Source organism: Panthera onca, chromosome C1 (assembly GCF_046562875.1).
Source record: "Panthera onca isolate mPanOnc1 chromosome C1, mPanOnc1 haplotype 2, whole genome shotgun sequence".
NCBI classification, from domain to species: Eukaryota; Metazoa; Chordata; class Mammalia; order Carnivora; family Felidae; genus Panthera; species Panthera onca.
Window position 1 is genome coordinate 217223472 of NC_138346.1, and position 12091 is coordinate 217235562.

At 63.2% G+C, this 12091-nt stretch overlaps 2 protein-coding genes across 16 annotated transcripts in view; one reads left to right on the plus strand and one right to left on the minus strand.

Moving 5' to 3' along the window:
• Positions 1 to 100: 100 nt before the first annotated feature.
• Positions 101 to 5801, plus strand: TNFRSF25 (TNF receptor superfamily member 25). 3 transcript variants are annotated; one of them, XM_060624480.3, is made up of 10 exons: positions 101 to 1383; positions 1926 to 2046; positions 2239 to 2373; positions 2742 to 2909; positions 3009 to 3087; positions 3835 to 3890; positions 3986 to 4093; positions 4303 to 4340; positions 4837 to 5011; positions 5204 to 5801. In XM_060624480.3, exons 1-10 carry the CDS (start codon positions 1342 to 1344, stop codon positions 5533 to 5535), a joined length of 1254 nt encoding a protein of 417 aa, XP_060480463.3. In that variant the 5' UTR covers positions 101 to 1341; the 3' UTR covers positions 5536 to 5801. The 3 variants fall into 3 exon arrangements, with proteins under 3 accessions (XP_060480463.3, XP_078308627.2, XP_078308628.2); XM_078452501.2 differs by having other exon boundaries at positions 101 to 2046; XM_078452502.2 differs by having other exon boundaries at positions 101 to 2046; positions 4306 to 4340.
• Positions 5802 to 6022: 221 nt separating this feature from the next.
• Positions 6023 to 12091, minus strand: part of ESPN (espin) — a 31814-nt gene continuing 25745 nt past the window's right edge. For 7 of the 13 annotated variants that reach the window (XM_060624458.3, XM_060624459.3, XM_060624457.3 and 4 more), the window contains one exon: positions 9255 to 11166. In XM_060624458.3, the coding sequence (XP_060480441.3) occupies positions 9364 to 11166 (1803 nt within the window). In that variant the 3' untranslated portion in view covers positions 9255 to 9363. Of the gene's footprint in view, positions 6949 to 8214; positions 8227 to 8323; positions 8404 to 9254; positions 11167 to 12091 lie in introns of those variants that run through there. The other 6 variants (XM_060624461.3, XM_060624465.3, XM_078452499.2 and 3 more) reach the window with 2 other exon arrangements.

The window sequence follows — 12091 nt, forward strand, 5'->3', positions numbered from 1 at the left end:
AAGGAGTCTGGTGGGGCAGGAAGGGTGACCAGAGCCCCCTCTGGAAGTGGCATCAGCCAAGGAAGGACTGTCTGTCCCTTCCCTTCTCTTGCAGGGAGGTCTGAGCAGAGGGAGGCCCCCGAGGGTGCCACTGACCAAGAGACAGCAAACAGCATGCCTCCTGGGGCATCCGGGTCCCTGCTCCGGCTGCTGCCTGCACAGTAGCCAGAGCGCCGGGCAGGACCCCCGATTTGCACTTTGCCAGACTGGATGGAAGTGGAGGAGGGCTCAGCAGAGCTCCAGGCCCAGGCCGCAGTACTTCCTCAGGACTCCCCCCAAGGCCACCCCCACTAACCTGTCCACCCGACCCCTGAAGGGTCCCTTGTTCGCTGCTCCCTGAAGTCACCAGCTCCAATCCTGGGGTGGGCTCCAGGGCGGCCTTTCCCACCTCCACCCTCATCCGGCCCCAAACGGGATGTTTGCTCTCCTGTCCTTGCCTCCCCCTCTCCCAGGCCCACTGGCCACCCCAGGCTCGGGTTGGGCTCTGTGTAAAGTTGCATATTTATTGAGCTTTTGATTCTTTTATAAAGACTTGTATATACTACCAGAAGAAGTTCTTTGCTTTTGGAACCAGCCCCTTTCCTGACTCAGGTGCACTTGAGCCGGGGGGGGCAGGGGCCTCTCACTCCTGTCGCCCTCTGTCTGTGGTAGGGCACCCCTGGAGGAGACTGTGGAGAAGCATTAGTGAATTAACAGGACAGAGGTGACCAGACCAGCACCCCCGAGATCACCCCCCATCCCCTGCCTCAGCCACGAGGGCTACCCAGGAGCCCCCCATGAAGTTCTCCCTCCCACGAGGTGCCTCACGGGCCCTGCCCTGGGTGGTCCCCGTAAACTTATGCCAGGGCGGGCGATGCGTCTCAGGCTCTACTGAGAATGCCCGCTGGGACTCCCCTGCAGGGGCGGGGCCCCTGTACCCACACCCAGGCAGTATTGGGGAGGCTGGGTCTCCCAGCTGCGTCGCTGTCGCTGTGGCCCAACCTCTCATGGCTGAGGGAGGGCTCTGAGGCCCAAAGGAGGGAAGTCACTTCACCTGGAAGTTGTAGTCTCAGGGCCGGGGCCAGAACCCAGGCGGGGGGACCTGGATGCTGCCCTGTCCTGCGTACGCCTTGCTGCCCCCAGGCCACCTCAGGTGAGCTCAGGTGCACAGGGGCAGGCTGCGTGGGCTGGGGGCCCCGCCCTGGCCCCCACCCCTGAGGCGGGCTCCCCCGGGGCTGGCTTGGGGCAGAGCGGGCGGAGCGGGGGAAGCCCCCGGGCTGGCGCACGCCTGTCATCCGAGGGCCCAGCAAGGCGCCAGGAGCCATGGAGTTGCGGCCGGGGGGCTGCACGGCAGCGGTGGCTGCGGTGAGTGGGAGCACGGTGGAGGGGGGCGGGCAGCCTGGAGCCTGACCTCAGGCCTGGGTCGCTGCGCTAAGAACCATGGGGCCCCACTTCGCGGGGAAGTGTGCCAGCACCACCACCAACCCCTCTCCACTTAGAGACTCGGCTAGTTAGAGCCTCAGCCGGGCGGGGCCCTTCCGCTGAGAGGAAACCCCCGCCCCGGGGGCCAGAAGGGTCTAGGGGCCCCAGGCAGAGGAGGATCCGGGTCCTCCACCTTACACAAGCCAGGAGTGGGGACGGGGCCCCCCGGTGCCTGCCCTGGTGCCCTGGCAGAGGGAAACGTGTGTGGGGGGCCGGCTGGAGACCTCGCTCTGCCTCTCCTGAGCCTGCTCTGTGCACGGGGGGAGGGAAGCTCGTCTTACCCCACATCCATGGCACCTCCCGCCCAAGAACCTGAGAAGAGGGCCTCTCTGAGGGCAAACGCGGTGGGGGGCTCGGAAGGGGGGGAGGCCGGGGAGGGCCCGCACGGCCAGCCCTGTCACAACCAACAGCCACCTGTCTTCCAGGTCCTGCTCCTTGCGCTGCTGGGCGCCCAGGGCCAGGGCAGCACACCCAGTCCAAAGTGTGACTGTGCCTCCAACTTCCAGAAGAGGAGCGGTCTGTTCTGTTGCAAGGGCTGTCCAGCCGGTGAGCAGCCGAAGGGGTGGGAGGGATGTGGAGGGGAAGTGAGGGCAGACAGAGGGAGATGGGTTCAGGCGGGGTCAGGAGACAGGGGAGGTGGGCAGGGCTGGGGAGGAAGTAGGGAGCCAGAGATAGGAGAGGAGGGAGGGGAAAGAGGGAACCCCCTTTGACTGTCTGACCCGGGTCTGGTTTCCACAGGGCACTACCTGAAGGCCCCCTGCCCAAAGCCTTGTGGTGCCTCTACCTGCCTCCCGTGCCCCCGCGGCACCTTCCTGGCCCGGGAGAACCACCATGAGACCCGCTGTACCCGCTGCCAGGCCTGTGATGAAGAGGGTAAGGGGCCTAGTGCTCAGTGGGGGGACTCCTGAGGACAGGCCATGGCCAGGCTGTTTCTGAAGGAGGTGGCTGGCTTGGGCTTAACCTCTGGTGTGACAGCCCTGTGTCCACCCATCCCAGGCCCCTCCCCCCTCGATCCCACCCTAGGATTCCCTTGCCCCCTCACTTCCCGATGACCCTCCCATCTCTATATATGCCTCAGCCTCTGATCTGGGGCGATCTCCATGCTCCTCTCCCTTTGGGGGTGGCCCCGTCTTTGGCTGCCCCCATCTCCATTCTCCAGGGGATCTGCCCAGGGTCCCCGCGGGGGGGTCTCTGGCCCTGATGGCCTCCACTCTCCCCATCTCCCTGAACACTCTTGCCAGTTTCCCAGGTGGCCCTGACGAACTGCTCAGCAGTGGCAGATGCCCACTGTGGCTGTGACCCGGGCTGGTTCCCCGAGTGCTTGGTCAAGTCCTGCAGGGACGGCTCCCCCTTCCGCTGCCACCCGTGCTCAGACTGCAGGGCCCTGCACCGCCACACACGGGTGCCCTGTGAGTACTCCCGCTCTGGGCTGTCTACCCCTCCACACCCCCCCTCTCCCTAACTCCCGCTCTCCCTTCCTGACACACAAGCCATCTCCTGGACTGCAGGTTCCGTCAGAGACACCGACTGTGGGACCTGCCTGCCTGGCTTCTATGAATATGGCAACAGCTGTGTGTCCTGCCCCACGTAATGTCCTGGCTGCCCTGGGACAGGGAGGGGGTTCTGGGAGCAGAGTGGGGATCCCGGGAACGTGGAGGGAGCTCGGTCCTGTGGTGGGTGGGCGCCATTTCAGGCAGACATTGGATACTGAAGGGAAATCTGCATTCACCTTATGCCAGATAAATAAGGGGTTGTGTCCTTTAGTAATCTTTCCAGCTGTAGGTTAAAGAAGCATAGGATTTGGCCGTTTATAGAGAGTCAAGTTGATACAATTTCAAAACTATGATCTGCCACTCATTCTCTGGGAGATCTTGGGCAAGTGACGTCACCACTCTGATCTGTGGCTTCTCCATGTGCCGATGTTAGCAGGTTCTGCCCCCCCCCCCCACCCCCGGGGCACAGGTTAAGGGGTAAAACACTTTATCCATTCATTTGCTCTGCAAGTGTTTATTAAGCATCTACTATTTTCCAGAGATGTTCTAGGTGCTGGGGATCCAACAGGGAACAATGTAGGCAAATCCTGGTCCTCATGGAGCTGACATTCTAGTGACCCTCAATCTAGTCTAGAAAAAGCTCCATAAATAGCGGTTGTTGCTGTTGTTTCTGGGGACACCAGTGAAGTTTCAGCAGTCCTTTGGGAACATTCCAGGGTACTGTGGTGCCCAGGGAAGAGACCTGGGGAGGGCAGGGCCTCCAGGATGGAGAGGACGGGGAACCTCTCCTGGTGTCTACTCCCTCACGCCCCCCACCCCACCCCACCCCCTCTTCTTGCAGGAGCACCCTCGGGAGCTGCCCTGAGCCCTGTGTGACTGTTTGTGGCTGGAGGCAGAGTAGGTGGTGTGCTGGGAATTTGGGCAGGATTATTGGGATGGTTGGGGAGGCTGGGGTGTGGCTCCTATCCACCACCCACCGGCTGTTCTTTCAGTGTTCTGGGTGCAGGTGCTCCTGGCTGGCCTGGTGGTCCCACTCCTGCTCGGTGCCACCCTGACCTACACGTACCACCGCTGCCAGCCGTGCAAGCCCACGGTTCCTAGTAAGTACACGCACGCGCACACACGCACATTTCTAGGGGCATCGGGTCCGCACGGGTAGCCCAGAGCCCACTCACCCCTGATGCAGAGGGGGGAAACTGAGGGAGAGAGTGCTGGGGGCAGGGGTGGCACAGGAACCCAAGAGGAGCTGGACCAGCACCCAGGTCTAGGAGTCTTGCCTGGTTGCTAACGAGATGCTCTTGTCTCTCAGCAGATGAAGCTGGGTTGGAGGCCCTGACTCCCCTGCAGGTAAGAATATTAGTAATATTCAGGGAAGAGAGTGAGCAAGAACCCAGGCCTCAGCCTTCTGGAGCTGAGAGGCTGGGCCGTATTATAACTCATGGTCCCCCACACGGGGCACGATGGCTGGCAGGCACAGAGTAGGCCTAGTGAACACATGCGAATTCCCTGAGTAGTCGGTGAATGAGAGCAGCAAGGCACCTGTCTCTAAGTGGCTTTCAGTCTGGTGGGATCCAGACAGGTAAACAGAAGACAGTTCAGTGAGATGAGTGTCACCATAGGGAGGCCTCCGGCAGGGTTGGGGCCACAGGGGAGGGCAGCCAGGACAAGGTTATTTCAGGCAGAGGAAATAGTTCTTCTGGGCCACCCAGTGAGAGATGAGGGGGGACTTCGGGAGGCAGCCTTGAAGAATGTTTGCTGACTGATCCAGGGAATGGCCACTCCCAGCCAGAGACCCCAGGAAGGAGTGACCCCAGGCTGACCTGGGGCCTCTCTTGGCTTCCAGACCACCCACCTCTCGCCCAGGGACAGCACCCTTCTAGCTCCAGCCAGCAGTATGGAGAAGGTCCGTGCTACCCATTTGGTAGGCAATGGCTGGGCCCTTGGCTCCCCTCAGATCCAGGAGGCGCCCTGCGCGGAGGTGACGTGGTCCTGGGACCAGCTGCGCAGCAGAGCCCTCGGTAAGAGACCTCACTGGCCTTGACCCCATTCTCCTGAGCCTGAGATGAGAAGTAATGGTTTCCTGAGGCACCACCTGCCCACTTCCCGTCCCAGGCGGACGGGGTGCACCCCCCTGGTCCCCCGCTCTGCCCGCGGTCCCGCCTCTGGCCTCCGTTCTTGTTCCCCACCGACTCTCTCTGGCCCGTCCCCAGACCCGCCGCCGCCCACGCCCACGCCTTCGCCAGCGCCCCCTGCGGGCTCCGCGGCAGCCACGCTCCAGCCCGGCCCGCAGCTCTACGACGTGATGGACGCGGTGCCCGCGCGGCGCTGGAAGGAGTTCGTGCGCACACTGGGGCTGCGCGAAGCGGAGATCGAGGCCGTGGAGGTGGAGGTCGGCCGCTTCCGCGACCAGCAGTACGAGATGCTCAAGCGCTGGCGTCAGCAACAGCCCGCCGGCTTGGGCGCCGTCTACGCGGCGCTGGAGCGCATGGGGCTGGACGGCTGCGCCGAGGACCTGCGCAGCCGCCTGCAGCGCGGCCCGTGACGCGGGGGCGGGGGCCCACACCGGGCGCCTCTGGGCTCCGGCGGCCCTTGCAGAAGCCCTAAGTACGGTTACTTATGCGTGTAGACATCTTATGTCACTTAATAAGCTCCTGGCACGGCCCTGCGTAGCAGCGCCTGCCGCGCGCCCCCTGGGGTTCTGGTTGAGGCCAAGCGGCATCGACAGATATCGGGAGGGGGCAGGAGATGGCTCAGCAGTGTCTCGGCCCGACTTTGGCCGAGGCCTGGGTATTAAATCTGTGAAGAAAAGCTACTGCTTGGTGCTTCCGAGGGGCTGTGGTGTTAAGTGGCCCCGGCTTCGTTTCCTGGGGGGCGTCGTCGAAAGGCCCGGAAGTCTTAGCGCCCCTGGGTCGGGGACCCACGGTGGAACCCAGTGTGGCCCCTGGCGCCCGGGCCGCCCCCGCGCCCCGCTCCCGCCCGGCCGCGGCCTAGTTACCCGACGGAGAGAGGAAGTCGTGGCGACAGCGCGAGAGAGTGCACGTCAGCCGCGGCGGCTGAGAGAGCTTTAATGGGGGTGCGGGATGGCGGGGACGGGGAGGAAGCAGGTGGAGACACAAGCGCAGGGACCCTTGCCTCGCACTCACGCCACCAGCGTCGTGAAAGGGTCTGGGAATCGTGGGACCCGGGGGGAGGGGAGCGCGGACTTCACCAGGGGGAGGGGGAGGGGGGAGGCAGAGGTTGGGCCCCCGGAGCGGCAACTCGGTCCCGACGGGCAGGTTGCCGGTTTCATCGTTTCTGGTAAACAAATGACTGAGAGGAAACCCTCGGCGGGGATGGGAAATGCGGGCCGGGTGCAGATCTGGGTCACGACGGGAGGAAAACCCCTTCCCCAAGCGCGGGGCCTGCCTCCGCCCAGGATGCGCCCGCCGCGTGGGTTCCGGGGTGCGGGGGAGGGGGCTGCGGCCGGGCGCGCGCCCCGCAGGAAAACAAGGTCGCCACCCACGGGGCTGGGGAGCACTCTGCGCGACCCTCCACCGAACATGCAAATATATGTAAATAGGCATGCAAATAAGCAGCATCTTTTTGCGTCAACAGCTTGCTTGGGCACTTTTCCTGGGCGACGGCGGCGGGTGCGTTCCAGCGGCGCCCCGGGCTGGGCATGCGGGGGCCGGAGCGGGGTCAGGGAGAGGTTCCAGCGCGGGAGGGGAAAGGCAGCGCGGCTCCCAGCCCTTTCCGCCGGAGCCGGGCAGGCCGGGGCGGAGACTGGGGCCCCCAGAGCTCACGAGGCTGCGAGCAGGAGGGCGGCACCTAGTACTTAGCGATGTCCCCCTTCTTCAGGATGATCTGTCGCTGCCAGGGCGCCAGCTTGCTCTCGTCGTAGCCCAGCGTCCGCAGCTTCTCCGACTGCTCTTTCTCTCGCTGCAACTCCTCCTGCTTCTGTCGCTCCTCCTCTTTCCTAGGCATGGGGCGGGGGGCAGAGCCGCGGGCAAGCGTGAGACGGTGGGCCAGGCACCGTAAGGGGCAAGTAAGGCGTTCCTGGGGGCAGGAGCTGGGCGGCCAGGGCAATGGGTTCTAGGGGCAGAAGGGCTGGGGGACTGGGGACTGGGGTCGGGTCAGGAGCCACAAGGATAGGGTGGGAACAGGGAGGGGCTTGGTTGGGGGCAGACTGGAGTCACGGGGGCACACACAGGAGCTGGGTGAGGGAGAGGCTGTGGCTGAGTTATTTCTGGCTGGGGTATTACTGGAAACAGGGGTGCTGGGTCAGGAGTGTGGCAGAGGGTGAGCGGGGAGTGTCCTGGGGGCAGGACCCAAGTAGGAGGGACCACATTAGTGGGAGGCAGTGGTGGCTAATTAGGGACGGTTATTATAAAATAGGGGCTAGAGGGGCGCCTGGGTGGCTCAGTCGGTTAAGCGTCTGACTTCGGCTCAGGTCATGATCTCACGGTCTGTGAGTTCGAGCCCCGCGTCGGGCTCTGTGCTGACAGCTCAGAGCCTGGAGCCTGTTTCAGATTCTGTGTCTCCCTCTCTCTCTGACCCTCCCCCGTTCATGCTCTGTCTCTCTCTGTCTCAAAAATAAATAAAAACGTTAAAAAAAAAAATAAAATAGGGGCTAGAGCTGTGCTGACAAGGCAGCCACTAAACTCAGGTGGTTACTAAGCATCTGAAGTGTCAGAAGTGAGATGTAGGATACGTGTACAATGCGCACGGCATCACGAAGACTGCTTTTTAAAAGACTGTAACACATCTCGCTAATGACTTTTACACTGGTTACGTGTTGAAATAATATTTGGATACTTTGGGCTAAGTAAAATGTAAATGTTAAATTCACCTTTACCTTTTTATTTTCCCAAAGTGCCTTCTAGAAAACTTTACACAGTGGCTCGTGTTATATTTCTGTAAGCACTGGGCTAGATTACTGGGCAGAAACCACGCTTTGAGGGACAGAGGTCAAGGTTATTGATACTGAAGTTGGGTTATAACTGAAGGCTAGGTTAGTGGGACACGAGGGGCTCGGTAATCCAGGCCAAGGTTATCAAGCCATAAGATCTAGACTTTGGGGCAGGGGCTAAGTTGCTGGGGGAGAAGAGTCTGGTGGCATTAGTGGGAGCAGAGAGATTGTGCTACAAACCAGACAAGGGGGTGTGCTCAAGATGGGGCTGGATGAAGGGGCAAAAGGACTGTGCCTAAGCCAGGGAGGGGCAGCAGGTCGGCCCACACTCACCGCTTCTGCTCCCTAGAGGAAAAAGAGACAGCATTATTTGGTGCCACCACCTCAGGGGCATGATCAAGACACCCTACCAGGCCCTGAAGCTTCCGGTCCCCCGGCTCACCTCTCCTCTTCTAGCTTCTTCCGCAGGAGGTCTCGCCTCCAGGCAGGCATGCTGGCCAGCCGGGCCTCCTCCTCTTCCTCCTGAAACACAAGCACAGAACTTCAGGACCAGCATGCGCTGGGAGGTGGGGTTTGAGGGGAGGTGCACCCCCAACCCCGGGAGACCCACGCTAGTCAGGGACAATGGGATACAGACGTCCTTCTACAGAGCAAATAGATGAAGGTGCCTGGCCACAACCCCCTTAGAGGGGGCCTCCTGTGCTCTACCCCCTCATAACTCAGGCCCCCTGTTCTAGAGGTGGTGCCAGACAGGTCAGAGCTAAGGTGCAGGAGAGGAGCAGAGAATGAGATTTCCCACTAGGGCAGGCTGACGGATGGCTCCAGGGCCCTGACCTCGACTCTCTGGGCAGACCCATACTTGGGCCCCCACAGATCCAGCCAGCCCGGAGGGGCTCAAGCTGGCCTCCACCGCGAAGGACCTTCTGGCCTATGCACGTCCTGTTCCCAAGCGGAGTAGACACTACCTCTACAACTGTGTGGCTGCATCGACTTGGCAGGGGCGGAGGCGGGCATCCAACACAGGCAGCTTACAGCAAAGAGTTTTATTATGTGGATGTTACACAGGAGAACACGTCACACGGAACACTGCACATGTGGCTCCCTTGACCTCAAAGAAGTAGCTGTGAATTCCAGTGCGAAACCAAAGAGAGGAGAGCCACACTGCCCCGGGGGGGACGCACGGTCCCTCACTCAGAGGGGCGGCTGCTTCTACCTGCCTACCATGCAGAGCCGGGCAAGACTGTAGGCCCAGAGGGGAACACCTGGTTTGCCCTGTGCCCTGCCCACCGCAGCCACTGCCCCACATCTGGTCATAGTGGGCTTCAAAGGCTCTGGCAGCCTGGTCCTGGATACTCTGGGTTTTCCAAGGCCACCCTGCTGGCTTCTGGGTTTTTCCTGTGGGCTTCTGGCCTCCAGAGGGCATCAGACGGGCATCCAAGCTTGGGTTAAGATGCCTGAGGGGGAAATTCCGATTTCTGCTGCTCAGATGTCAAAAAGCTCTGCCTCCTTCTCCTTCCAGAAGGAGAAGCTGCGGTCAATGTAGCGGCAGATGTCCTCGTTGCTGAACTCGCCCATCTCAGACACCAGCTCCAGGGGGTCTTCGACAGGGGCTTCGGAACCAGGAGGGTCCCACGTCGGGGGAGGCGCGGCTGGCGGAGGGGGGCTGGGGGGCTGCGACGCAGGAGCTGGGGCCTCGGGCTGCCCCTCTGGCCAGTCCACCGTTTGACCCGGAGGGACCTTTTCCGCCGGCTCTCCCTCCTCCTCCGCCGCCTCCTCCCCCTCCTCCTCTTCCTCTTCTTTTTTCTCTTCTTGCTCCTTCTCCGCTTCTTCTTCCCGGGCTGGCTCAGCCTCCGGGCTGTCTCCAAAGAACTGGCGCCTGAGGTCCTCGAAGCCGTCGCTCCAGGTTCGTCGGCCAGCCTCCACCTCCTCGAGCACCACGCGGTGGAAGAGGCGGATGAGCTCCCACGGGTGGCTGCCCAGCCGGTCGAACATCTCGTAGCACAGCAGGTGGCGGAACTTGCGCTCCTCGCGGCTTAGGCTCATCTCCAGCAGCTGGAAGTAGCCGAGCATGAAGAGGTCGAGCGTGAGGCTGTCGTAGCGCGGGGGCGCGCCGCCGTCCAGGGGCGGCAGAAAGTGTTCGGGCCAGTACAGGCCGTGAGCCAGGCCCGAGCCACACGGCGGGCGTCCTGGCACCTGCCGCAGCAGGCTCCGCCAGTGGCCCAGCAGCTTGCCCACCACCTGCCGCTGCTTCAGCAGGCGCAGCAGCCGCGCATCCGGGCCGTCGCCGGCCAGCGGCTGGAGAGCGTCGGCGGCCTCGGGGCCCGGGCCCGCGCCGGCGGCCACCACGCGGGGCAGCAGCCTGCGCAGGCGCGCCTGGGCGTGGCGCCGGGGGCCGCGGAAGGTCCACTTGCGCCAGTGCTCCAGGAAGAGGTAGACGATGCGCTCCTTGCGCATATCTATGTAGTCCTGGACGCCGCGCAGCTCGGTGGAGAGCGACGGCTGGCGCGCCAGCTGCTGGGGCTCGGGCAGCGCCGCCTGGTGGTCCGGCGCGTCGGGCGGGCCCAGCGCGCCCACGGAGTCCCAGGGGGCCGGCAAGCCGTTGGCTACCGGGGCGCTTGGCTCCCCGGTGCCGGCCGCCACGTAGTCCTCCTCGAGGATGGGCTCTCGGCCCGAGGCGGCGGCGGGAAGCGAGAGCTTGCGGCGCGAGCCGCGCGAGGGCGCCGAGCCCTGGGCGCGCAGCTCGTAGACGGCGCGGAGATGCTGCACGGAGACGCCGCACTCGAGGATCTCGCGCGCCACCGCCTCGCGACACCAGCTGAGCGAGTGCGAGCGGCCGAGGCAGAGCGGGCCCGGCCTCCAGGGCGCGTCGGGCAGCGGTGCCAGCGGCTGGCCGGTGTCGGCGGCCAGCAGCTCGGCCAGGTGCGCGGGCCGGCCGCCCAGCGCGGCCAGCAGCGTGGCCATGCTCTTGAGCAGCGTGGAGATCTTGCTGCACCAGGCGGGCAGACTGGCTGCGCGGCCGTGCATGCGGCGCGGATCGACGGTGAAGCGCGGCGCGGAAAGGGCGGCCGAAATCGGCAGCAGCTGCTCCAACTCCAGCTCGAGCTGCTGCAGGCGCGCCTCCAGCTTCTGCGCCTTGTGCAACACCTGCAGGTTCTCGATTTGCTGCTCGATGCGGAGGATGTCGGCTTCGGTCATGAGCTCGCCGAAGGGCCCGAGGATGGCGTTGTGCGCGCTGGAGTACCTCCAGCCCTCGCGGGGGTAGCAGCAGGAGCTGGCGGACGTCAGCTAAGGCGGGGAAGACAAGAGAGGGGAGGGAGGCGCGTCTCCCTCTGGCCCGGCTCCCGCAGCGGCCGCCGGGGGGCGCCCTTTGCATGTCCTGGGTGGTGTAATGGCTCCGCGGGGCTCTGTCGGCAGGGATGGGCCACGCCCGGCCGGCGGGTGATTACACTGGGGCGAGACTTCGGCCCAGGCCGCTACTCCGGGCGCTGGGCAGTTGTCCACTTTGGTCGCTGGCGGGGTCGTTGGGCGCTGTTGCAGAGACCGAGCGGGCAGAGGGAGTCTCCACACCTGGCTTGGTTGCTCATTACACCACCGAAGGAACATGCAAAAGGCGTTGAAGCTGCGACGCCAGGCTGCCCTTTCCCACCCCATCTCAGGGCTGCTGTTTGGAGGCCACATCCCAGAGGGACCTCGCGCATACTGAGGACCTCTTGTCAGCTGTCCCCGCAGCCCGAGCCCTCCCTGTGCACGCTGTCAGTGTTTTACTGCTGAACCAGCTTGAAGCCTCAGCTCTCACCCCTTGTCCCCGGCACTAGGGATGATAATCAATTTTATGAGCTAGGTGTGCCAGGAACTTCTGAGAGTTTCGTTCATTCCTCACTTTAGTGCTGGGCTTCTGCAGCCTGGGCTGGGGGGGGGGGGGGGGCGTCGTCCTCACATCCTCCCTGTTCATCTTGACCCACTACAATCAATCCGTTCCCTCACAGACACATAGGATGATGCTAATTCCCTCACTTAAACCCTCTCCCAGGCTCCCTACCGCTGCAGGAGAAAGTCCATTTTCTTCAAGGCCAGGGCTTGGTGATCTGCCCCCACTGATCTCTCCAGCTCCGCCCCTGTACTGACAGGACAGTCACTGAGCCTGCTCTTTGCCCCACTCTGTTCCCAGCCCACCTCCTGCTCATCTTCCAAGTCCACCTTGGACTTCACT